We start from the raw sequence: 24337 nt of genomic DNA, 5'->3' as shown, positions 1-24337 counted from the left end.
TGGAAGAGAATTGGGTGATGGGTGCAGTGCCTGGTGGGTTTGACATAGAGAGTGTTGCAAAGCATGAAATAGGGCATCTGTTAGGTCTTGCTCATTACCCCCATTAAAACTGCTCTTATGTATCCCCCCACTTATGCCGGAACGACCAGGAGCTTGACGGATGATGATCGGCAAGGGATTAAGGCTTTGTACAGCTCTTGATGATGATTGGCAAGGGATTGAGGCTTTGTAGTGATTTTTCATTGAATGAATGACTGAAAAATTTGTTCACTGTCTAAATTCTAATGTTTGTTACTTTGCAGATGAGCAAAATGCCGCTCATCGTTTGCATTGTAATCTTCGGATTTCCTTATAAACCAATAAACATTTCTAGAAGGTTGTTTATAATTTATCCAATCCTTTTCTTTTGTCTACAATTTAACAAAGCTAAGTGATTAGAGATGCCGCTCATCGTTTGCATTGTCTTTTCACTTATTAAAATCTCAATTTAATTTCTTCCTTTCTTTCATTGGTATGCTTGTTGTCACATATATGACAAACATGACAAATTAGGATGTACCACAAATTATTTAAAATTGTAGAGTCTACAATTTCAATCTAATAGTCTATGAGATGTGTCACATTACATCACATTTTTATTTTTATCTTTATTTTTAACACTTTCATGACTGTGACTTTTGCCTTTAAATGTGACTTGTAAATTATTAAGGGATTACGGAGCCCTCAAATTCAAACAACTGTGTCGCGGTACGCAAAATCCAGACAAAACCAAGCAGAAACATGAGAAGCGCTTTGAATTTCCTTTCTTTTCTTTCCCAACCATAACCAATAAATAGAAAGAATATCTCAACATGTATTGGTTGATCTACAGAACTGCTTACAACCCAAGATTATCTGAACACAAAGCTGATCACATATTTTCTTAGATCTAGAAAGAATTGGTAATTTTCTAAAATGATCTGTCGAGTCTACCAGTAATTTGGAGACCTTGTAAATTCTTCAGGTATATAGACACCTCTAGTTCTACAGAGTTTGATCTACAGGGATGAGAACACTATGCAATACCTGCAAGCAAAAAAATCATCCACCACCATACCCCCCATGTCCAAAATCCATGCACCTTCAGGAAAGTGTCCGTAATATACATAACGAAATGCGGGCACGTAAAGCTGACATGCAGAGCTTGGAGTTCTTTGTATGAACATCTTATGCAGTTACAGATATTGTAACAGCACATAGAGACGAGCTATTTGACACGAAATTCATGCCTGAAAACCGTCAGATTCTGGGTGAACTTGTCCCTGTTCTTCGGATCTAGGCTTAAAGTAACATCTGCCATTAATTTGTCAAAACAGAGGGAAAGCCCTTGATGTTGGTCCACCGGCTGCAAGATGATGCAAGAAAATGTCACATGAAAAATGAGATTAAGGAATGGTGAAAAAAATTTAAAAGAAAACTTTTATATCTACTGCACAATACAAATAGCTCTCAAAACCAATGATACGAGAGGCTAAATTTAATAAAAAAGTTTTCTACATGTAGGAAATACCATCACTTAAATCCCTTTAAATGATATCTTCTACTTTGAGGATTCTGGTTCTTCTAGATTATCCCCTACCCTTATCACTTCATTGACAGGCAAAGGTCAAAATGTTTTTGCTTTAAGTTACTTTAATCATCTTGAAAATATACTAACTGAATTATACTAGAGAAGTTTAACAATATTTTTCAGGCTTTTAGTTTAGACTTCTTGTAACTCTCCTTTATGCACCACCTTGGAGCTTTTAGTAAATCTTTTTTTTCGATTGAAAAATAATATTTTAGACAAATAATCTCTGAGGGGTGACCCAAAGAGAACCAGATGTTGACGCACAAAATTAGCATCGCGGAAGTTTTAAATACATCAAATATAATCTTTTCTTCAACGTATTCTTTTAGGGTACCTTAAAAATACAAGGACACAAGACATCACGGAATCAGTCTGACACAATCTACAACTCTTATAAACAATCATCTCCAAGTAAATAGGCACATCTAACAGGAACAAAATCGATAACCATGACCATTGAGTAACTCCAGCAAAGTTAATCTCACAAACCAAATGCCTCAGATCAACTTTTCCACAAGACAGAACTAAATTTTCAGACCAGCAATGAAGGCAGTGAAAATTTACCTGTGAAGCCAAAATTTTAGCTTTCAAATCAGAGAACAACTGCAGATGAAAGACGATATAGACTGCATAAGTATACATGAAAGAAGGCAATACGATAAAGATTTGGAATCTTAAATCACAAGAGAACTTAATCAGTTTCATATAAATAGGACGTATATAATACCAAAACATCAAATTATATGGTCTCTCTAGAGAGGTAATTAAAAAAATAGTAAGCAATGACATGGAAGCTAGCACCTTCGAAGTCATCAAAAATGAAACTAACAAACTAGTAATGTATGCACAAAGAAAGCAATCTACGTATTGAACTGTATTGTTCAAAATAATAGGTTTATTGTTCATTTAAAACCAGTCCATGGAACTACATTCATGAATCATTCTTGTGGTTCTGACTAGGGGACATTTGACGTCATGCTCATAGAACAACATGTCATGGGTATCAAGACATCAAAGACTAGCTTAATGATGGGAGTGCTCAGCAATGGTATACGTTTTTACAATAAGCATATGTTTACCCTTTTTATTGAAGGGGTTTTTCCTTTAAAAAATATCTTCATAACCAGGTACCATCCAAGACACGGCCAAATTGGACCCCATCCTATATGGTAAACCCTGCGTACATGAGGCCCCTCATTCCATACGCACCAGGCAATTACAGGGCCTTCAGCCCATGAGAGTGGCTCCAAAAAAATTCTCTTGACATTGGAGTTGAACCCTGTACCCATTGTCTTTTAGACAAGGGTTTATCCTGATAAGTTACCACCAAGCCAACCCCCTCGAAGTTTTCCTCAAAATTTGTTGTCTCCACGAGCCATTGCCCTTCACATTTCCACTTACTTTTATTATTTTGAAATTTTCAGCAATTTGGGTCTAAGGCATTAAAATTTCTCACAGATCGAAAGAGAAAACGCTGCAGTGATTTGCTGATTTCATACAATATTGAATATCCTATAAGAGATTGATGATTCTTTTCCAGCCCATACAGAATCTCCATACATATGTTTGATATCGAAATGCCTAGGACTTCGATGAAACATGTCAAGATCTAAAAACATGACCACCGGTACCATTACCCATGTCTCTTTACAGAAAAGGGTTCACAAGTTAAAAATAATTGAACCTCCCTTCTCCATGTTAGAGCAGGCAGGAACAAATGTGAATGTGGCAAAGACTTCAAAACAAGTGTAGCCTTTAAGAGCTTAAATGGCTAAAGTAACTATTTACATAAGGATTGGTTGAATTGACAGGCTAGGAAGTTCTATAGCCACTTCCAAGAAAGATCATCTATTGAGGAGGGTCATTGTAGCAAGGTATGGCAATCACAACAATTGCTGGACCTCAAAGGCAATCAGAGAAGCCTATGATTCTGGTATCTGGAATTTCTTCAGAAAAGGTTGGCCTGATTGGGTTGCTCATATGCATTTGAAAGCTGCCAAAAGGTACCAATATCCGGTTATGAGAAGACCGCTAGACTGGGCAAGACTCTTTGATGAAATCTTATCCAAACTTGTATTATTTAGTTATCAAAAGGATGTCAACATCAGTGACCTTGTATGCTTCTCTCCTAGTGGGAGGTTAGCTCCTCTTTGGACTTTTCGACCAGTGTCTACAACTCAAATATTAATTGTAATGCTGATGATAGACTTTGCTGGAAGTTCTCTAAAGCAGTGTTTTAAAAGGCGGTCAAGGCGTACGCCCTGAGGTGCGCCTCAAGGCGAGGCGCCTTCGAGCTGCCTCCGGGCGTACGCCCTTGATAAAGGCCTGTGAGGCATACGCCTCATATGCCTGAGGCGTACACCTCGAGGCGTTGCGCCTCAAGGCGTATGAGGCGTAATTGTTGACACACCACAATTTATCAAAAGCAACGCCCACAAAGAACAAAAACACAAACAACCCAGCGAGCCCATTCCAACCGAGGACGACAAATTCTCGAAGACTCTCTCTCTCTCTCTAACAAACAAATCGTCCAAGGAATCGAATCGATTTTCAGCTTCATACATACTCTCTCTCTCTCTAACTCTCTGTTGGTGTTGTGCGACTTGTGCCCTAGATCTTGAATAGAAGGTACAATTTTCAGTCTTCAGATCTTGATTGATTCTGTTTTCTTATTATTCTTGCTAATATTTGCAAAGCGAGCATGTGAAGCTGGCTTGGAGGAGTTCCATCTTTCATAGGATAACTAGAATGAAAAAAAATGTTCGTTTAGTATATAAGATACTTGCAGTGATAATTTTGACAGATTTCAAATCCTGTCATCCACACAACACCCACTAGTTTTAGACATGTAGCTTTAGCATATTGAGAATGGCTGGAAGTAATTGATTTATTTTGATTCTTGAAGACTTTATTCAATTAGACTTTCTCTCTAATTCTGCGTCCAACTCCAAGTATCTCTGTTGATCACTTGAATTGATGATGGATGGACTTATGTCTTCATAAATTGATAAATTGATATGATTATATTATTTGAATGTGTACATGTACATTTTAGATTAAGCATATAGGTTTTCTTGTTGATTCTTAGCGAGGCTTACACCTTGCCTCAAATAAGTCAAGCACCTCGGTTTCTGAACCCGCCTTTTAAAACACTGCTCTAAAGATAAAGCTTTCTCTGTTAATTCTTATTAAGGTGAGCTTATCAAGACCAATCACCACCTTGGCAATCCTCACTTTCCTTGGTCATGCATCTGGAGATCTAAGGCCCCCTCCTCGTGTTGTGCTCTTCTATTGGGAAGTTGTATGGGGCAAAATCCAGACTCTTAGACAACTTGCAGAAATGAAGCATCTCTTTAGGCTTTTGTAAAAACAGTCATAATATATTACTCACTTCTTCATTTTCCTTGGACAAGAAAAGGCCTGGAGCATTGGTATAATCTGATGGGGATTGATTGGGTCATTAATGGCTTGGAACACAGTGAGTTATTCTCATGGTGCTCTCCCCAGTGACAAGACCAAAACGGAGATCCTTATAATGCTCCCATGTTCATCATCTAGTCAATCTGGAAAGAGAGAAATCATACAATCTTTGACTCTAAGATGATCTCTTTTTATTTTTTCGTTCATAATAGGCTTAATTGTATTAAATGTCGGTGTTCCTCTGATAGAGTCGCGCCCATACACGCTCAGCACCCAAGGCCCAACCGACACCCACCCATATGGGCTGGTTGTACCCAAGGCCTCCCAACCCGTACTAGAAAACCTTGGGTACTAAGGGAGGCCCATACCTCCCCCATATAAACAACACCTTAGCTCCCACATCTTCCGATGTGGGACAATCCTATCAATACCTTCCCCTTCAAGACCAACGCCCACGTTGGTCGAGCACCATGACCGGCCCCTCCGCAGGGTCCTCACCCCCGTGGGTCGAGCACATGGCTAGCCACTCCGCAGGTGCAGCCCCAAGTTGAAGGCACAACAAGATCGTATGCTCCGATACCATTGATAGAGTCACGCCCATACACGCTCAACACCCAAGGCCCAACCGACACCCACCCATATGGGCCGGCTGTACCCAAGGCCTCCCAGCCCATACTATAAAACCTTGGGTACTAGGGGAGGCCCATACCTCCCCCCTATAAACAACACCTTAGCTCTCACATCTTCCGATGTGGGACAATCCTATCATCCTCACACTGTCTCAATCTGCTTCTTGAGGCATTTATTCCAGCTCCCTTGTAATTCTCTAGGTTGTACCTCCTTGGTGCTTTAATAATCATTTAGCGATTCAAAAAAATAAAAACAAATAGCAAAATATGGAACTTCATATATGTTAGTAGAGAAGATGAATAATAAAAGGTTCATAAAGATTACAACTTCACGGACGTATTTGGAAAATACAGTTAGGAGGCAGAAATATAAGTAAATACCTGCTCATTAATAAGAATTAAGCTCAGCATAGGCCTGCTAAGACTCCACTGATTGCCACAGTCCTCAAATAATATGATCTCAAATAAGGTCTTCAATATCTATAGGCATAAGAAAAAATCAGAGGACACAAAAGAGAACTAACAGAAACAGACAGCAGGGGAGGGCAGGAACACAAACATACACAAACAGGAGAAAAAAAAAGTCTCCTCAAATTGTAACGAATAAAGGCAGAATGAACAAAGTAGCTACACTAACTAAGTTGACTCAATATATTTCACATCACATGGGAGCAATTAAGATTTGAGTCCCCTTTCAAATCCCGCATAGAAATCAGAACTACCAAAAGTATCACCTAGACACTTTCATTTCAGCATTCATGCCAATCAAATAATTGACTTTACACCTGGTGTTGGCAACCCAGTTGAGTGGTAGTCAAGTTCGAACCCCCCTACCCCAACCCCACACAACACAAAAAAAAGAGCTTGGTCACAAAAAAAAAAAAAATTTACATCTGCCATGAACCATTCTAAGCACATAAGCATAATTTGCTAGTAAGCCACCTGAGTTGAGGATAAGGGAAAATAGGTCCCAAGAAGAGATTTTGAAGGGGGGGAAAGCACCCCCCCACGTACAGGTCTTTTCAGTGACCACATTAAAAGTTCCCCTTTTTCTTTTCTGTTGGTAAAAAAAGAGGGAAAGCAAGAAAGCGAAGGACGAAATCTTGCATTTGTTACCATGTATTTTCCAAGGTGTATATCACAGCAATTATGTACAAGAAGCAATACAATTATTTTCTTTTAAACAAATAACATGAAGTTATCCTTTGCAATTGATGTCATTCACTTACCTCTGGAAACAAATTGGGGCAATCTGCAACATGTCGAGTAAGATTTATTGCCGCTGGTAAAGTGGGTGCCTCCCCCATGGTGATGTTGTTGAAATAGAAAGCAGCCAAATTATCAACAGCAGATGCACACTGAAATGAAGAATTCAAAAGTACGAGCTTTGATGAATATAGTTCACGTATGCATACAAAACAAACATTACACACACTTACAGAGGTTCTGTAAATTTTTTTAGATGAGGCACAATATCCAGGAACAAAGAAGTACAACCAAGAAATTTAGGACAACAGAAGCAGGATATCTAAGAAAGCCCAAGGAAAGTAGAAGGAACACAATAGTACTACGAAAAGATTCAAGAACAAACTCTCTAAGGAAAACCCATGATTAATTTGTTAAAGATACAAATTCATGCAGCAACTACAATATCAAAAATATCCACAAAGATTTTGATTTAATAACATCACCAATGAAATGAGTAGCAGTGCTAGGCAACATATGAAGTAGTCAAAAATCCCTGGGAAGTCAAAGAGAATTTGAATTCCCATTTGACAAAAGGATTCCCGTTTAACTACAGTTAAGAAATCAAGTATTTGAACAAAAATAGGTAAAGAGTTCCTTCTAGTTGAACAGGATTCCTTTAATAGTGAAACTGCTAATTAACAATGTCCGAACGCTGAACAGATAAAAAAACTCAACAGATAGCTGGATAAAACTTTATGTTTTCAAATATGCACATAACTCCATGTAAAGTATATTACAAACAAATAATTAGCAATTATCAATACTCAGCATTTTCACAGCTCTCACTAATCAATAATGCTTGAATAAATACCCTCAGCAGATATAAATGAGTTATCCAATGCGAAAATGAAAATTTCATAAAATTGGAAAAGACTGATAGCCATTTATAAATGAGTACCTGTGATGAGATATTTGTATCCAAACCCTTCAGACCAGATTCAAGCGATCCAACTATATGTGTAAAGGTGTTTGTATCCAAATTCAGAATGAAATTGATGTGACTGCTGAATAGTACCTCTAAGAATGCAAAGTAGGCCTTCATTAGCTGCAAAAAGAGCCATCTATAACTTTCCAGTTTCCAGGCAACTAGTAAAAGCAACAATCTAAAATTGCACTATGCAAAGAAAAAATAACATGCAGAGCTGAGGTCAAAATAACCATGAAAGCTTCACACCAACTCCCGCAGAACATGACTAATAGAAGAGACCAATGATACAATAACATGCACAATAATACCGATATGCTAATCATACTATACGTCAACGACTCAACAAGGATTCACATCAAACTCAGCGAATCAGTGTGAGAAAGATATACAATGGATGAAGGATATTGTAAATAGGTAAAAAGGCCCATGGAATTCAGACGTCAACATTAAAATCCGCTTTTCTTACAAAGCACGAGCTTTTAAAAGCATAATAAAAATTTACTGCGTTTTATAAGCAATGTAATAAGTAGATTAAGTGATGACAGATGTATGTTGAAGACAAGTTCCTATTCTATTAAATTTAAGAAGTCAACGCCTTTCACAAGCAATGTATTACCCAAAGTAATGATGGAGAATGCCCCTGATCACAAATATGCATACATTTCATATCCAAATTCACTCCTATGTAAATCTTACATACCTTTCGATATGCTAATATATCAGCCAAGGGAATCGATAGAGTCAACTTTAAGGCCATGTCAAGGGAATCAGAGAGTGCTCTATCACCATACAGCTCAAACACACCAAAGTTGACATAATTTCCAGCAAGTGCTGCCACAAAGTTACATGCATAATAGTCAGCCCATATTGTACATATGTATGAGAAATGACGTGTTCAATTATAAAAAATTGACCTGAAGGGAGAAAGGTATATAGAGCACTCATAGAACTTGAACAGATTTAATTATGCCAGATAAGGCAACTACATACAACAAAAACTGTTTTGCTTCATGCTTTCATATGACTGAACGTCCAAGGTTCCTGTAATTTTTGTAATTACAAAGTATATAAAAAAGAGGTGGATTTTTTTTTGGAGGGGGGGGGGGTGTAAATGCACAGAATTCTTTTTTAATTTCATCAACAGGACCATGCTCTATACCAATTTGGTAAGCCGACCAGTGTACAAGCTTTACCAAGGGAACACGAAAAGTGGATCAATGCAACTTTCCTGAAGTTTTGAGAGGAGTTTTCCCCTCAAAAGCTCTACTGTTTCTTCCCCTTCACACTAACCAATAAATGGTGAGAGATCAGGCACACAAATTTTCTGTTTATCTAGGTTCCTACTGCTACATACCCATGATTCCACTATGACAATTTAGGCACTAACCAATGAAGCTACAAAACCCAGAACAACAATTCCCATATTTCGCTTAACCAGCTAAAATCTAGAAGTGAGGTGGAAATTGCTGCAAGCTAGCAAGCAGCACTTGATGAAATTTTATCCTTCCCAAAGTTTTCTCACTTTTTCGCAGTTGTATTTGTACTATTAGGCCCTTCACCAAAACATGTAATTCCAAGTACTTTAAGGAAAAACTGAGGGAGGGAGAGAAAAGTATGTGTTTAAAATTACCTGCAAAATACTACACCTGCTGGAGAACAAAGAGATGGATGGAAATATATGTCTTGAGTTCATGTGCAGGAGCACATCCATTAGCATAACATGTTGACTTTTTGTTTATATAAAATAATAATATTATAAGGTCATGCATCTAATCATCTCAACCAATCTGAAGCATTTATCCATAATTTAAGTAAGGGACATTCGCAGTCTAACCTCTTGAGAGAATAGTCAATGAAATCCATATTCCTTTGTACTTATAGGCATATATATCAGCAGCACTTGGAAGAGATAAAACCCTCGTCCCATATGCCACAATCAATTTGCTTATTTCCCGGAAAAGAAGAATGCCATTAGGAGAAGATGAGTCAAAAGTTAAGCGCTGGGCTTTGTTTAATACAAACTCAGCCATGAATTTCAACAAAGGGGTGGTAACCTGCATCATTGAGCCAAACAATTAATTCTTTTTCTGGGGCTAAAATCCATAATAGTTTATTGATGTCATAGATTCTCAGAATGATGACCAGATAAAAAGAAGGTTGAACAAGAAATTTGATCTGTGATTCAGGAAGCCAATACAGTCAGTAGAATATTATATCTATTTCAAATCATCAAATGAAATGTCAGAAAACCCAAGCATGTAATTACAGTCACCAGAACACTCTGATAATAATAGCACTCATAAACACTGAATATCTTGAAGAACCGGTTTGGTTAGAAACCCAGAGAGTGAAAGTGTTACCATGCGCAAGGCCAGTTCCTCCACAGCTCCACAACCGTGGGCAGCACGGCACTCAAACAACTAAGCTCAAGCAATCGAAGCCTCTTAAAACAAGTATTAGAAGATATGATTCATTCCTATTGAAGCTATTTTTGTAAATGAGGCCAATAGAGGCTAATTCTTTGCGTAACTTCTACGATGTTCATGAAGCCTATAATTTTTTTTTTCTTTGAACTGAGTTAGTTTCTCACCCATCAATTAAACTTTAAAGTGAAAAAAAGAAAAAAGAAAACAAAGACAAAGGGAATAAAGATTCTGCTTGTCTGAATCTACAAGAAGACGAAAAACATGCAACGCACATCCGCTACCATGGTTGAGAGAGATCATGAAGAGATATATTTTGTAACCAAATAACATGGATGATCCCCAAAGCCCAATCGCTTCAAAATATTAAGAACAAAGTTCTAAACTACTTATATGCTCCCCTCAATGTGACAATCCACCACATAATTAGTAATCCAGCATAAAAAATTCCACCCAACCCCTTGGCTTGCAGACCATTAGTTAATGCCTTTTCCAGGAAAGAATTGTCTTCATCAGAAAGAATGTACAAAAATTCAGGTTGTACCAGACTGTAAAGGGGGAAAAAAACCCATGACCTGAGGGCTTCACTGTGGTTTTTGGGTTTTTCCAAAAATTATGAGGGTATTATTAGAGAAATCTAGAATTTACTCAAGCATGTAATCTGAAAATAAGGCCCCATGGTTACTAAAGGCACACGTCAGATTATCCAGTCATCTTCTAAGTTCTAACACCTGATGCTGTTAGACAGCAATACATCTTATCTTCAAGGCATCCATGCGGATAAAATGTATATGATAACCATCTACGGGCATTCAGGATATCAGATTTTAATTGCAAGGGCATTGTATGGCAGTTTAATTGCATCGGCGTGCAATTCAAACCACTGTCATTATTATTCTAAATGGCAGCATGACTATTATCATAACTACACCATTACATGAATCTCCAAAAAAAAATTCTAAACGCTTAATAGAAAATTTTCACAGCAAGGCCTACAAATTCAATTTCTAGAAAATTAAGATACCAAAGTCTGAGACTGTCCAACGATGGTCTCTTTTTTTAGTGCAAAAGAAATTTTATTAAGGGCTACTAAGAAAGTGACTATCGATGGTCTCCTTTGGGTTGTTCAAAAAAAGGAAGGTAATATTTGGCAGGTTGAGTAATCAGGTAGAGTTAATAACAGATAATGCAGAAACATTAATGCCTTCCTACCTCTGGGGTATCAGTCCAATGCGAGATGCCTTTCAAGAGTAGCGACATGCGTGCAGGGTATAGCCAGTCAAATAAGAACCCATAAGTCCTGCGACTGGAATATACCAAAGAGGGAACAAAGGGGACAAGTAACCTTAGTATTTATTCAAATGCATTAAAACTAATGATTAGATATGCTAACCTGTTTGTAGCCATTGCAATTCCTCTGAGATCCCTCATTAAACCGATTAAAGCATGCTTTACAGCATCAGTACGAAACACTGAATCAGGTGTTGATTCCAAACTAACAAAAACCTACAGCACATGAACCTTGCTTCAGTGAACAATTCATAACCAAAATACAGTAAGGGGTACAAGAATGCAGCAAAATAACAAAACTTTCAATGAAAAGGTGATAGGGACAGAAAGTACGAAAATTACAGTAAGAAAGACAACAACGATGGTTTTAAGAACAATGCCACCCAAGTACATCAAGTGGTAGAGATGAGCATGTTAAACTTGAAAAAGATTCTACTAAACTTTCCCATAATGTAACATGCGACTCTCAGAGAATGAGATAGTGAACTGTAACAAACAAACCACAATGGCCTATCAAAAACAAAATGAATATAGCCAGCAAAGTGAAACAAAGTAAAAAGGAGTGTCTTGGATGTGGATTATGTGAGGAAGAGCTTGCTGAGGTAACAAGAATGTGAAAGAGTGATAAATGGACACATAACCATAGAGGCTCAACCGCTCAAGCTTTTGGGTTAAGGATGGGCATCCAAACATCTATGAAAATCCACACAAACAAGCAGGTGTGCGGGAAACTCCCTGAGATCGAACACCCCAACAAGTGGTATACTAATACCGAACCCATGAGAGCAAAAAATTATTTCTTAAAAATTGAGGCGTATCCATCACTTCCAAGCACGAGCACAGAGAGAGAGAGAGAGAGAGAGAGAGAGAGTACTTGCAACAAAGGATCCATTGAAGACTTGAATTTCACAGGGCTATCCTCCGTGAACAATAACCAGCCAATAGTATAGTAGAGAGTGGTTCGGCTGCGAGAGCATCTATATTGTTCCAAAAATGGAAAATGCTCCCTCTGAGATTACAATTGAAGCCAGACCATAAGATCAGGTATGGTTAAACTTCAAATTAAACTCAAATCAAGAAAACCAAAAGAAATTTAAAAAATATATATAAGGTGGCATTACAGTATGATTTGCAATGATAAATTTTATTGTATCCAGCTTCAGAAGCAGCTTTCCAGTCATATACCTGGGGAAAAAATAATGAGAAAAGCAGTGATCATGAAAGAAATTAAACTTGAAAACAAAAAAAAAAAAAGAAGCTCAGTTGATGGAATAAAGCAAGTGAATAGCTCCAGTTCTTTAAGAAAAGACAGAGCTTGCGAAACTAACCCAGTTGCCAGATCCAAGAACAAACTTAAAGTGTGATCGATAACCTCCTCACTCTGGAACAGCACAGAGAGCTAAATATAAAACCTAATAAAATTTAGCAAATGAAGCACGAGAATGAACTTACCTCCGTGTAACACTTCAAGTTTGTAGCAATCTTCCCGACAATCACATTTAGCAGTAACAGCTGATCATGAACTCCAAGAAGCTCTGACAACCGAACATATAACTGCTGCAACAGGTTCCAAATCCTCAAGGAATATGCATATAGCTATAATTCATCCAGAAGAGAGAAGCTTAATTACCTTATTAGATGAGTGCACAGCCTGATCACCAACATAAGACTTTCGGAAATTCTGAAAGAAGGTGAGGATTGCTCGATCAAGTCGTTGCTTACTCAGTTCACCGTATCTCTGGTAATTTCGACAAGAATTGAATCAACGTCCAACATGCGGGAAAAAAAAGAAAGAACATCCATAAAAGGCTATGGCTGGGGACAAATAATGTTCTAGAAGACATTGGGTTGCATTCTCACAACACATGCAAAAATAATATGAAGAAGCATGCATGATCCACTGACGCAATAAACTGGTCTGACATATAAGACCATTGTCCAATTGTAATCCACCACAGGAGGGATCTTGGAAGGAAGGGGTCGGAGTAAGTTCAACATTTTAGAAATTTGCATGAAGTGGTAGCTCTTGAGGATTGGACCTGTCACCTCTCACCATCAGTAGGGGTATACATTTACCATAGACCTTTAGTAAAAGCAGCTCTTACTACTCGACTCAAAAGAACACTTAATTGAAATCCTCAACCCTAAGTATTGTCAACACACGTAGAAAGGGGACATAATCTTCTTCCAAAAGAAAATTCAACAACGTCACAATCTCAAATTGAGAAGACACAACATCTTCTCATCCCCCAGCCAAATAAGCAGTAGGAGGCATTCAAGATATTACCTAAAATTGAAAAGGGACTGTCAAATCGAAATCATGAAATCGTATCGTAAAATCATAAGATTTTATTATGTATTTATTGTATTCCATAGAATTAAGTATAATTATCGGTAATATAATGCGAAAAAATAAAAATTTCCTACAATCACAAAGAACATGTTCAAAGACATGTTTCTGCATAATTTTTTTTTAAAAAAAAACAAAAAACCTATAACAACCACAGCAACATATTAACATCACATAATGACATAAAACAAGTTTCAACATCATATATACTATATATGACCAATGTTTCACATCTCTTGTTGCAATCTCATTTTTACCACATGTGAATTAATTAAATATTCTTCTAGATCTAAACTTGAATGAATAAACTAGAGTGTAGAAATATAAAAATTATTGTCTTGATAAAAGAATATAATTTCTTAACTTAAAGAATTAAAGATGACAGTTAAAGGGACAAGCATGCATGTAGAGAGAGCAAATCGAGCAGAACACTGAGGAAGAGATAAAAAGTAGCTTACTCACTGTACTCCTTAAAACTACACCGTTTTATATTCTCAGTACTCCCCAAACCTACTTTGCTCTCTGCCTCTCTCGACTCTCAAAGACAGCAAATTCGTTCTCTTCTCCTCTCTAGACTCTGGGCGACACTAACGAGGAGAGGCAAGGCAAGTCGGCATTCACTTCTCAGACAGTCAGTCGCAGACACAATCGACAATCATGACTCGCCAGCTGTGATGGACTGACAGTGGTGCATTTGAATTTTGATTCGATCTAATCGACTCGGCAACAGCGATCGCATTCTGTTCTCTATTTCTTAAAATCTTTAAAAAAACGCAGTAAAATCATAGATTTTACGATTTCAAACGATTTTGCTCGATTCTCGATTTCAGTCCGATTTAACTATATTTTCACTGGTAAAATTGTAAAATTGTGCAATTTTATGATTTAGCTCGTAAAATTGTGCAATTTTACGATTTAGAACCCAATTTTAACTATCTTGATGGTAAGTCATAGCGCACAAAACTAAGAAAATAATTTAGAAAATGGAGGTATACACCAGTGATGCACCTGGCTGTGTAGTCCACTATCAGTGACACGTATTAACTGCAAAACTCGAGCGGAGAGTTCTGCATCAAGCATTTCCTGTGACTCGACACTACATGAGACGAGTGAAACAAAAAAAGATCTTTTAAGTTCCATGGTAAACATACTGCAGTTTCTATAACAAAATTTGAACGGAATAAAGGAAGATGTTTTCTTTTCTCCTTTTACCTACAACCAGTGCATTGCTTTATTTTAAGAATGGCAGCTATAATATGTACAATCCAAGCAAGTTTGGCCTCAATCACACTATGTTCAGTGTTGCCACTGCTATGTAAATGTGCTCGTTCCTACATAAGCCAATAAATTGATCAAAAATAGATCACCAAACAAAGAAATCCATATGCACCTTATGTAAAGAAAAGTAAATAAATAAAAACAGGGAGAACACAGAAGATAAGAGACTGTACCGTGTATGCTTGCAGAAGAGGCTCCATTATGTTTATCATATACAACCCACTGCTTTCATACTGCAGATTGTCAAAATAAAGAAGTCACCCAAACCTATACAACCAACACAATTTGAAAACAAGCAGTGAATATAGCATTTGCACCTGGAATCTGCAAAGATATGGAAAACAATCTAGCTGATCCTGGAGTAGTTCAACATTGTCCAATGGATTATCAGAAAGATCTTCGGGAAATCCATCCTGGATAAAACAGTGAGAAGCAAGCAGAACTGATAAAGTTGTAGTCTCCTTTTCATGTGGGCAAATCATGACATCAGTGCAGAGATAAGTATGCAGCACCATACCTGTACAGAGTTAAGTCTTGATGTAATAAAACCTTCAGTGATCTTAGGTACAAATTCATCCAGCAAACTTGGAGCGTCACCCTTCAAGTATGGCACAGATGTTACCAATCTAGACCATAGACCCAACAGGTAGTATACACTGCTACTCGCCCACTGGGTCAAAGTAATGTAATCAGTAAGATGCATGAGGGATGAACAATCCAAACAATATGGCTTAATGCATCATGTCAAGGAAAATGGAAAGTGTTCAGCTAAACTGAAGGTTGATCCAATATAATCACTCAATTCAGTCCTGTAATACGGCTTAATTTATAGTCAGCGAACCTGCCAGGACAGCAAAGACTTCAATGTGAACTCTGCCACTAATTGTATCCAATCACTGTAGCCTTCCACGTTCACAAGCTCCGAGAGCTGCACCACAACTTTGCAAATTCAATACCAACGGGCCGGTAAATACGAACAACCATGGTTCATCAATTCAAGGCCAGGTAACAACCACCACATCAAAAAATTGATGAGAATGAGCAAATAAGTGATTAACCAAATGAGCATTGGCATCAGCATTGTCATCAAGTTGAGATGACAACAGCATTTGCACGTGACTTGCTGGAGAGTTTTAAGGACGTGAAACACCAAAACAATTTGATGAAGTGCCACAACCATGTCAAAAAACTAAATATTCATCAAAAAGGTGGACAATTAGATGACAAAGTTCCACAAAAATTCAACGGGAGTCCAAGCAGCAGAGGATACTCTGATGAGAATCCAAAGATCAACAACTAAAAAAAGACATTAGCCCGAAAGAGTATGGATGACTATTGCATGGACACAGTCACCATATATATGGATTCCAGTATAAAGAATGTAAGAAGTTTATATATCTGAAGAAAAGAGAAGACAATAGGGAGAGAGAGAGGGGAGAACTGGATAGAACAAGAAAGCCAGCTGTATAGCTCCACACTCTTTGTATCCTGAGCCACTTATTAAACTTTCAAGTTTAATAAATTTCCCCATTTATATATTACTTACACGCTTCCACTCGCAAGTGGTCATGATCCTCACCACCCTGCCATAAAAGTAGGGATTCAAATTCCCATCCCCATTGGACAATCACAAAAAAATGTAAATCTAATTCTATATGTTTAATCTACTTTTGGAAACAGTTGCTAGAAATAGATTGGTTTTCCAGGGGAAAACCCATTCATTTTAGTCTGATCTAATCTACTTATCTACATCATCTCAAATCAATGTGTTCCATAGCTCTGTATTCAATTTCAGAACCCTGTCTAGCTACTAAATTATGTTTCAAAAAATTTCCTTGGCCATTAGTGAAGGAGGATTAATAATAAAGCAAAACAGTGAGATAAGTTCATTAGTTACCATCCATTGCACACAAACAAATATATATACCACAGTTTGTATTAGTGACATAAAAATTAGGAATCAACAAAACAACGAATAGTTGAGCTCGTCTAGAAAAGCAGCCATAGCTTACAGGTAAAGCAATATAGCAAAAGCATATTCATGCAGTACATCTGAAATAGGAAGGCTAAGCCATGAGCTAAAAAACAGCCATAGCCCCTAGAAAGAAATAATGAAAAAGCAGGTTCATGCAGTCAATTCAAAAGAGGAAGGCTGAGGCATTACATAATTTAATGCAGTCATACACCTAGGGTCCTAGACAACCAGAGGTGAACTTGTCTACGGGTGTGTGCTTGCATAAATAGACATTCACACACACACAGACTGAGACAGAGAAGTAAACACGATGACAGATATAGAAGCAAGAAAAATCAGCTGGTAAGCAAGGGATTGTCCACACATACTAAACAACCAAAATAAATGTCAAAGTGTTGAAAACATTATACCCAACCGCATAAATAGAAAGTAGAAAATAACAAATGAACAAACTAAACTTGAAAAGAAAATGCATATATTGTGAACCTGGTTATGACAAGGACAGGGCCACATAAAGTCAAATTATTTCCAGTATAAATTTTAAGGTCAAAGTATGTACAGACACCCTATGAACTGCATACTACAATATATAAAGATCGAAGGCAAAATGTGGCATTAAAACAAGATATAAAAAATCACCTGATAATTCACTCTGAAACGTCCGAGAAGACGACAATACTCATGGTAATTATCATGATCAGCAAGACCTGATCCAAATTCGGCATATCTTGTAAATTAAATGCAACATCATCACACACACACACACACACAGAGACAGAGAGTGCATGCTGTTGAATTCTCAACCAAATAAAGGCGCCTGCATACAGCACTAAAAGTTGTTTTTGACAATTTTATAAGATCTCATTTCAGCTTTATAAGAGGGCCATTGTGGAACTTATCCACATGGACTTCTCTAACATTGGCCCTCGGGAAGAGAGATAACAGGGTTACTATGGATTGGAAGCTGAATACGCTCAGAATTCTTTTGGAAAAGGTGATAGAATGAACTGAAATGGTGGCATTACTGAGTAAACTTATGATCTTATGGCTTGGATCCAAGGGAGGTGGAAAGTTTCATTTCTCCTGGCAAGAAAGGGCCTATCACTGGAGATACCATTGTTTCTGGTTCAGAAGGCCCTATAAAAATAGGAAATGCCCTACCTACTTTGGAGTGCGGGAACCTTGTCCATGGGAGTTGTTTACAATTTTTTTACCCTACCTACCTTGGAGTGTGATTTGAACTATTCATTACATAATTGGAAGTAACCAAGAAAGGTTCAAGGTGAAACCTACAAATCAAACACTTTTAATTGAACCTGTGGGAAAAAGCTAGTGGCATGCATGCATTGCTCATCTCAAATTTGATTGGAAACAGATAAACAAAAAGGCATTCAAAATCCCATAATTACTCAACATCTGTATGGCGGATTTTGCAATATAGATGAAAACAATTGAGCACTACCGACATCAACAATTCATGAACTCAGAGCACAGAAAGTCATGCACAACCCTGGTACAGGGTATTCCATGAAATGTTCAATCAATTTCACATAAAAGAACATAAAATTCAACAAATAAATGAACCAAACATACGCTGTAAAGTTGTGCACTCTTCCATAAATGCAAAAGGTAAAGAAGAAAAAAATAGCTCACCAGAGAACAACTTAACTTCATATCACAAAAGATTCCAGTTTAGAAATCATATACATAATTACATATGAGCTGTCTTTTTTCCAATAATTACTTACAAATAAACAAGAAAATGGAATAGCAATATTAATCAGGTAATGTCTAAGAAAACTCGTGTTAAATTTTATGTTCCAAAACTTCTGCTGTAGGGAAGATAATAAAGAAAGAAAAATGGTTGAGTAAATGTAATGAGACATAACCACACAGACATAAATTCCCCACATACACAACAAAGGAGGAGAAATTTTAAAAAAATAATAAATAAGAACAAAGAAAAAGGACTTAGAAACACAGGTGCATGCAAACTCATATTTCAGTTGGATCTCAGCAACATTAAGGCAATATACAACAAGGAAAATACATGTAAGCCAATAGAACCTTGTTCTGTTTGTAGGATTTCTTTGGTTCCTGTCATCAAATGGGCCAAAAACTTGGAACGCGTAGCATCATTGGCAAAAAGTGAACGTCTTACAGAAGCTAGTCGCACCAAGCACTCCAGCGCCTAAAACACGTAAATTAGAAAGAATTGCAAAAGAGATTTCTACGGAACAAGCCTGAAACCACCTTAGTCAACAAGAAAATTCACATTTCAAGTAGAGAGAAAAAAAGTGATGACCAACTTACTTTCTAATCAACACGAATACCTACACGCTACATTAACTCAAATTACGACAATCCAAATTGCTGGTCGGACATAACATAATTGGCTTTTATAGGAGTAGAATATATATTTGACATTGTCAGAACGTAGATGGTTACAAACTCTTTGGATTTGGCATGGCAACTATCTAGTGTTCAATCCACGTTGACTTCAAACATAATCCAACAATTATATTGTAGACACTGACTCAAGGGAGCAGATTGGTGACTACCCATAGTCGATAAATCTTTCTATCATGCAGGAATGCCAAAGGATGCAACCTCAAAATAGTGTAATACAACAAAATCACACATACCAATCAAATAGGAAAACTTTTAACCCAAATACTACTGCCCTTGATGTGATACACAGTTAAGTCTCCATGTTTTAATCTTCTTGAATGGTGCCTTAGAACCTTCTTATGTACGTTGTTCGTTTACTTGATAACCTAATCACATTGGACATGTGGTGAAATGGTTATACGCTGTTATGGACTTGCAACATGCCTTTTACCATTTTAAAGGAAAAACCATGAGGCCTAGTTCGCCAAAGCAGAAATGGATTGTAAACATTGGGCCAAGTTGGAATAGTTATAGGCACCACTTCCCTGCCCCCAGACAATGAACTAAACCACAAATTGCTGAACCATCACATTTTCAGGTGAAGCACCAACTTAAAAAATATTGGAAAACAGCACCAGTTAGAAATTTTTGAGCACAAGTACCAGTTAGAATGCAGTTACATCTCTTAATCAGCTTGTCAATGAGGGCAGTAAGTACATTTGATCAATTTTAAAAATAAATAAAGGATTTAGTTACACTATGTAACAATTCACATACTTATCTAAACTCTTTTAACGTCATAAATTTAAATATAATTAAGAAATATCAATTTTGTGGGAAATGAAAGGTAGAAAGCAGCAACAGAGAAATCCTAGTCTATACATTGTCAATGGCAGAAATTTAGGGATGTTAATGGCACTAAAGTAGGACTGGCTGTTATATATTAGTTGTATAGTTATTGCTAAATATGTACAATTATCATATAGATAATATAGCATATATGCTTTCCTTATTAGGCAGATTACAGCTCTGTAAATTAGTTGTCTGATTCCTAATAATCAGCCTTTAAAAGTCCTATATAATGAAGGTCTCCAAAGGAGAGAGCACAGTTTTTTCCCTCAAACTACTGTGTACTTTGACATACATAAGATAGTAAGATACGGTAAACATTTTTAAGGCCTGCTCGTGTCATTCTTGTTTTCCTTGTCTAGGTTTCAACTAAATGTAAAGAGGACACCACCTAGCAATCTCATACCCATGGGCATTGCATGACGAATTCAAAACACCAATGCAACCCTATGAGTATGTTTCCACAAAATCTGAGGAATACTCTTCATAATTATGTCAATTTTTTCATTACCAATTTAAGTTCCAAGCAGCAAAATACAATACAATAACTTAATTTTAATTATGTTCAACAAGTTCTATAGATACGTTGATAGAAATCAAACAATATGAGTGCAAACCTCCTTTGAGAGAGGGGCCTTCTGCAGGGCATAATAATCAAAAAATATTTGGAGTGTTGAAGGATCTTCCAAAACGTTTCTCCAAGATGTTGGGATCTGTAGAATTGCCATTAAATATCCAAATCGAAGTAAACTTGACAGAACATTCAAGTACTTAAATTCAAACTCAAAAGAAGTGCACATACCTGTACAGTACCAAACTCATCAGAACTTTCGTCGATAGATGTCCCAACGAAATCAAAGGATAGACATTTGAGAGAAAGAGAGAGGGCCAACTCTTGCAGTTGACTTGCAACTGTAGATAACAACAAAAAGTCAGAACACAATCAAACACCAGAGAGAGGGAGAGAAGAACTTATAGTTCGAGCAGGGGCTATGGAGGTTGGATAGGGGGAACAAGGGATTTACTGATTAGCAGCCTTATTACCATCATTCTTCAGTTGACACAATGATGTCAAAGATATTTTGAATATCTGATAAAGGGACTGATCCCGAAAGTTACAGGCAACCTTTCGATGATGTGTTGAAGGCAACCCTGGATTAGGCTGAAAAATACGGGTGGAAAAAGTACAAAAGTAAATGTAAGTAAGAACAGACACTTAAAACATTTAAAAAAAAACAACAACAATAATAATAATAATGGTAATTCTAAAGAAATAAAGGTCCACAATCTTAATGCAAAAGCAAAGTCATGTATGTATATGTATACATCTTGATGCCAGGTGAAAAGAATATATAAAAATCATCACTAGAAACAATGCGTCTTACAGAATTCGGAGAATTCTAACTCAGAATGCCATGCCAAAATGTTCTCAAATCCCAATTTTCTTTCAAGATACATGGATGCAAAAACCTACGCAAGTTGAGGGACATGTTTCCCATTCAGTTCAAGAAATCCATTCTAAACTAAAATGGTGTGCATAGATAATCAAACCTTAAGACGAAAATTGCTTAAGGGAACGGAAGTAAATAAGCAAACTAATAGTTGACGAATGCAGCATGCATACATTACTGCAGCCAAATGCCAAAGCCACTACCATGGTGATACATGGGGCTATTTTAAGGCAAATCAGCATCATCATAAATCATACACTCATCTTATTTTTTATTCTGAGGATTTCCAGAACACTGAGCCAAATAACTATAAATGATAGTAAAATGGCTCAAGCAACAATGAAGATCTGCTTTAATCTAGGACAAAAAATAATAGCAAAAGAAATTTGCTTGCAAGAACAGCATCGTGGTTTTTGACATAGTGGATTCATTGGACTCGCACATGGGGAGCGTTGGAGATAGACAGCCACAAACTCTTTGCTTTCATTCAGTGAGGAGGGTGGCAGGCACCCCCTTGCTACCTTTCCTTTTCAACAATACCTCTATCACCATTTTAAACAAATCATACAAAAAAGTATCTGACACCTCAACCTCATATCACAAGAAATACTCAACTATTATACAGTCTACACTAACAAACAACTTTAGAAAAACTAACCTGATTCATCTCAGAGACAAGTTGATTCAATATCTTCAGACCAATGGCATAGTGATCTGAAGTTGACTGTAAAACAAAAGATCTGTAAGAGATGCATCCCTCGTAGAACTTACACTATATTAATGGTAGCAACACAAAAAAAATTATTATACCAGGATGAACATATTACAACAAGGCTAAAAACTTTAGCAACGCATTTAAAGCACGCATAATTGACATAGAGTTAAGGATGCAAAAATGGATGAGTTACAAGATCGAAAGCATGAGACTGAAGAAAAAATTACAAAGTAATACATAATGGTGATATTGCAATGAGCAGCAATACCTCATGAAAAAGTTAAATCACCTGACTCAAGAAGTTGGTAGACTCCTTGACTATGTCTCGGAATCTATCATCATCGAACCAACCAAACTTTGTAACCCGAGACAAGAGCTGAACTATAGATGCAGTAACAAAGGGTGGCAATTTGGGTCCTCTGGTGGCTAGATAATTGATAAGGTAATTGCCTACAAAGACAAATGGGGAAATTTTATATAAGCAATGGAAAAAATAAAAAGTAATATGTATTTCCACTACAGGAAAATGGTCGGGCATGCCAAAGACCAACCTTAAACTTGACTCAAGCTCATTTTAAAGAACCTAAACTCAAGTCCAAGCTTGAGCATAATGTTAAATTGTGGCTTAATAGTTACAATTAAATTCAATCTAAGTTTTCTGTAAAAAAATTTGCCAAACAACACAATCCTAGTACGACCATATTATGAGCATTAACATAAGTTGACGCATGTATAATTATAATTATCTAAAGTTAATATCATCTTTCAAGAACTTATTAGATAATCATAAAACATGAAAATTTATTGAACCAACAAGCTCCAGTTTCAGTTCTAAACTTGGCTGAAGGTACTCTGATCCGGCCCTGTTTGATCATCCCAAATTTCAAAACAAAAAAAAAAACTGAACAATGAAATTCGAATAAATTTCCAGGAACAAGAGATTACTGATGTCCAAACGGAGCTGTAAAGGGAGGGTATGCTCCGTGACTTGCTTCAACAAACTAGAGCTGGCAAGCATCAACGCATAAGGTGTGGTAGCATGGTCGAGAATGTACTGGCACTGAGGGATGTATTCAGTGTTCGCGGAGAAGCATTTCAGCGTGCTCTCGGCATGAACTCGCTCCGCAGAGTCTTGTGAATTGTAGAGCCTTTCGCACAACGCCTCTAGTTGTGCCAGGCTCTCCATTGAATTCTGAACCCCCAATCTGAAAACAAAAACCCTAATTATTGGAATTTGCTTCAATCATTACATGGAGACGAACAGTGCCTTCCAGAGCAAAGAAACATCTGCATAGGAGAGCAAAGACGATGAAAAACAGAATCGGAGCAATGTGGGAAACCAAATCAATCGTTTGATGAAAAGAAACAGAGTCCTTAGCCAAAAAAGTCCATATCTAGAGAAGTAAAACAAAATCCACCATGAGAGGACAATCATTGACAGTAAAAGAATCTTGAAATTTTGACAATGACTGGTTTATCAGTCAGTGAAACATGATCGTTTGACACAGAAGGCGAGTACCTTGAATCAATCAGAGATCTAAGAAGTTGGGATTCTACAAGCAAAGGCGACTAGAGCCTGAGCGTTCTGATTTCAAGAGCAAAGATGAATCATGGAGAAGACTGAAGCGAGCGAGAGAGTGACGGGTTTTTCCGAGTTTCCTTTATCAGAGAAGTTTACAGGTCCGTTTGGACTTTCCCTAATTTATATCGGTGCAACGAAAGATTGGTTTTAACGCCGTCACTTTGGGACGAACAAGTTGATGGATTTTTTTTATTTTTTA

At 37.1% G+C, this 24337-nt stretch overlaps 1 protein-coding gene across 4 annotated transcripts; it reads right to left on the bottom strand.

Moving 5' to 3' along the window:
* Positions 1-771: 771 nt before the first annotated feature.
* Positions 772-24235, bottom strand: LOC120005533 (exportin-7). 4 transcript variants are annotated; one of them, XM_038855215.1, is made up of 29 exons: positions 24076-24235; positions 23502-23843; positions 22846-23006; positions 22500-22565; positions 21435-21552; positions 21193-21302; positions 21008-21103; positions 19218-19341; positions 17790-17857; positions 16017-16103; positions 15693-15845; positions 15493-15588; positions 15349-15408; positions 15110-15228; positions 14906-14993; positions 13178-13285; positions 13000-13104; positions 12876-12928; positions 12669-12732; positions 12422-12556; positions 11651-11763; positions 11470-11563; positions 9669-9888; positions 8535-8665; positions 7805-7951; positions 6888-7016; positions 6040-6138; positions 2174-2212; positions 772-1384 (listed from the first exon to the last, which is right to left on the bottom strand). In XM_038855215.1, the coding sequence occupies exons 2-29, from the start codon at positions 23740-23742 to the stop codon at positions 1247-1249; spliced, it is 3162 nt and encodes a 1053-aa protein (XP_038711143.1). In that variant the 5' UTR covers positions 23743-23843; positions 24076-24235; the 3' UTR covers positions 772-1246. The 4 variants fall into 4 exon arrangements, with proteins under 4 accessions (XP_038711143.1, XP_038711145.1, XP_038711144.1 ...); XM_038855217.1 differs by having other exon boundaries at positions 13000-13101; XM_038855216.1 differs by having other exon boundaries at positions 23502-23761.
* Between the last annotated feature and the right edge of the window lie 102 nt (positions 24236-24337).

This window comes from Tripterygium wilfordii, chromosome 9 (assembly GCF_013401445.1).
Source record: "Tripterygium wilfordii isolate XIE 37 chromosome 9, ASM1340144v1, whole genome shotgun sequence".
In the NCBI taxonomy this organism is placed as follows: Eukaryota; Viridiplantae; Streptophyta; class Magnoliopsida; order Celastrales; family Celastraceae; genus Tripterygium; species Tripterygium wilfordii.
This window is presented reverse-complemented; position numbering and strand designations above follow the sequence as displayed.

Bases quoted from the DNA above. Each gene is read 5' to 3' on its own strand.
- LOC120005533 (XM_038855215.1), bottom strand. From the start codon at position 23,742: ATGGAGAGCCTGGCACAACTAGAGGCGTTGTGCGAAAGGCTCTACAAT. The intron at 13,105-13,177 runs GTAATTAAGCTT...AACCTGTTGCAG, and splicing joins CTGTGCACTCATCTAATAAG to CAGTTATATGTTCGGTTGTC. The intron at 7,952-8,534 runs GTATGTAAGATT...CTCTTTTTGCAG, and splicing joins ATATATTAGCATATCGAAAG to CTAATGAAGGCCTACTTTGC.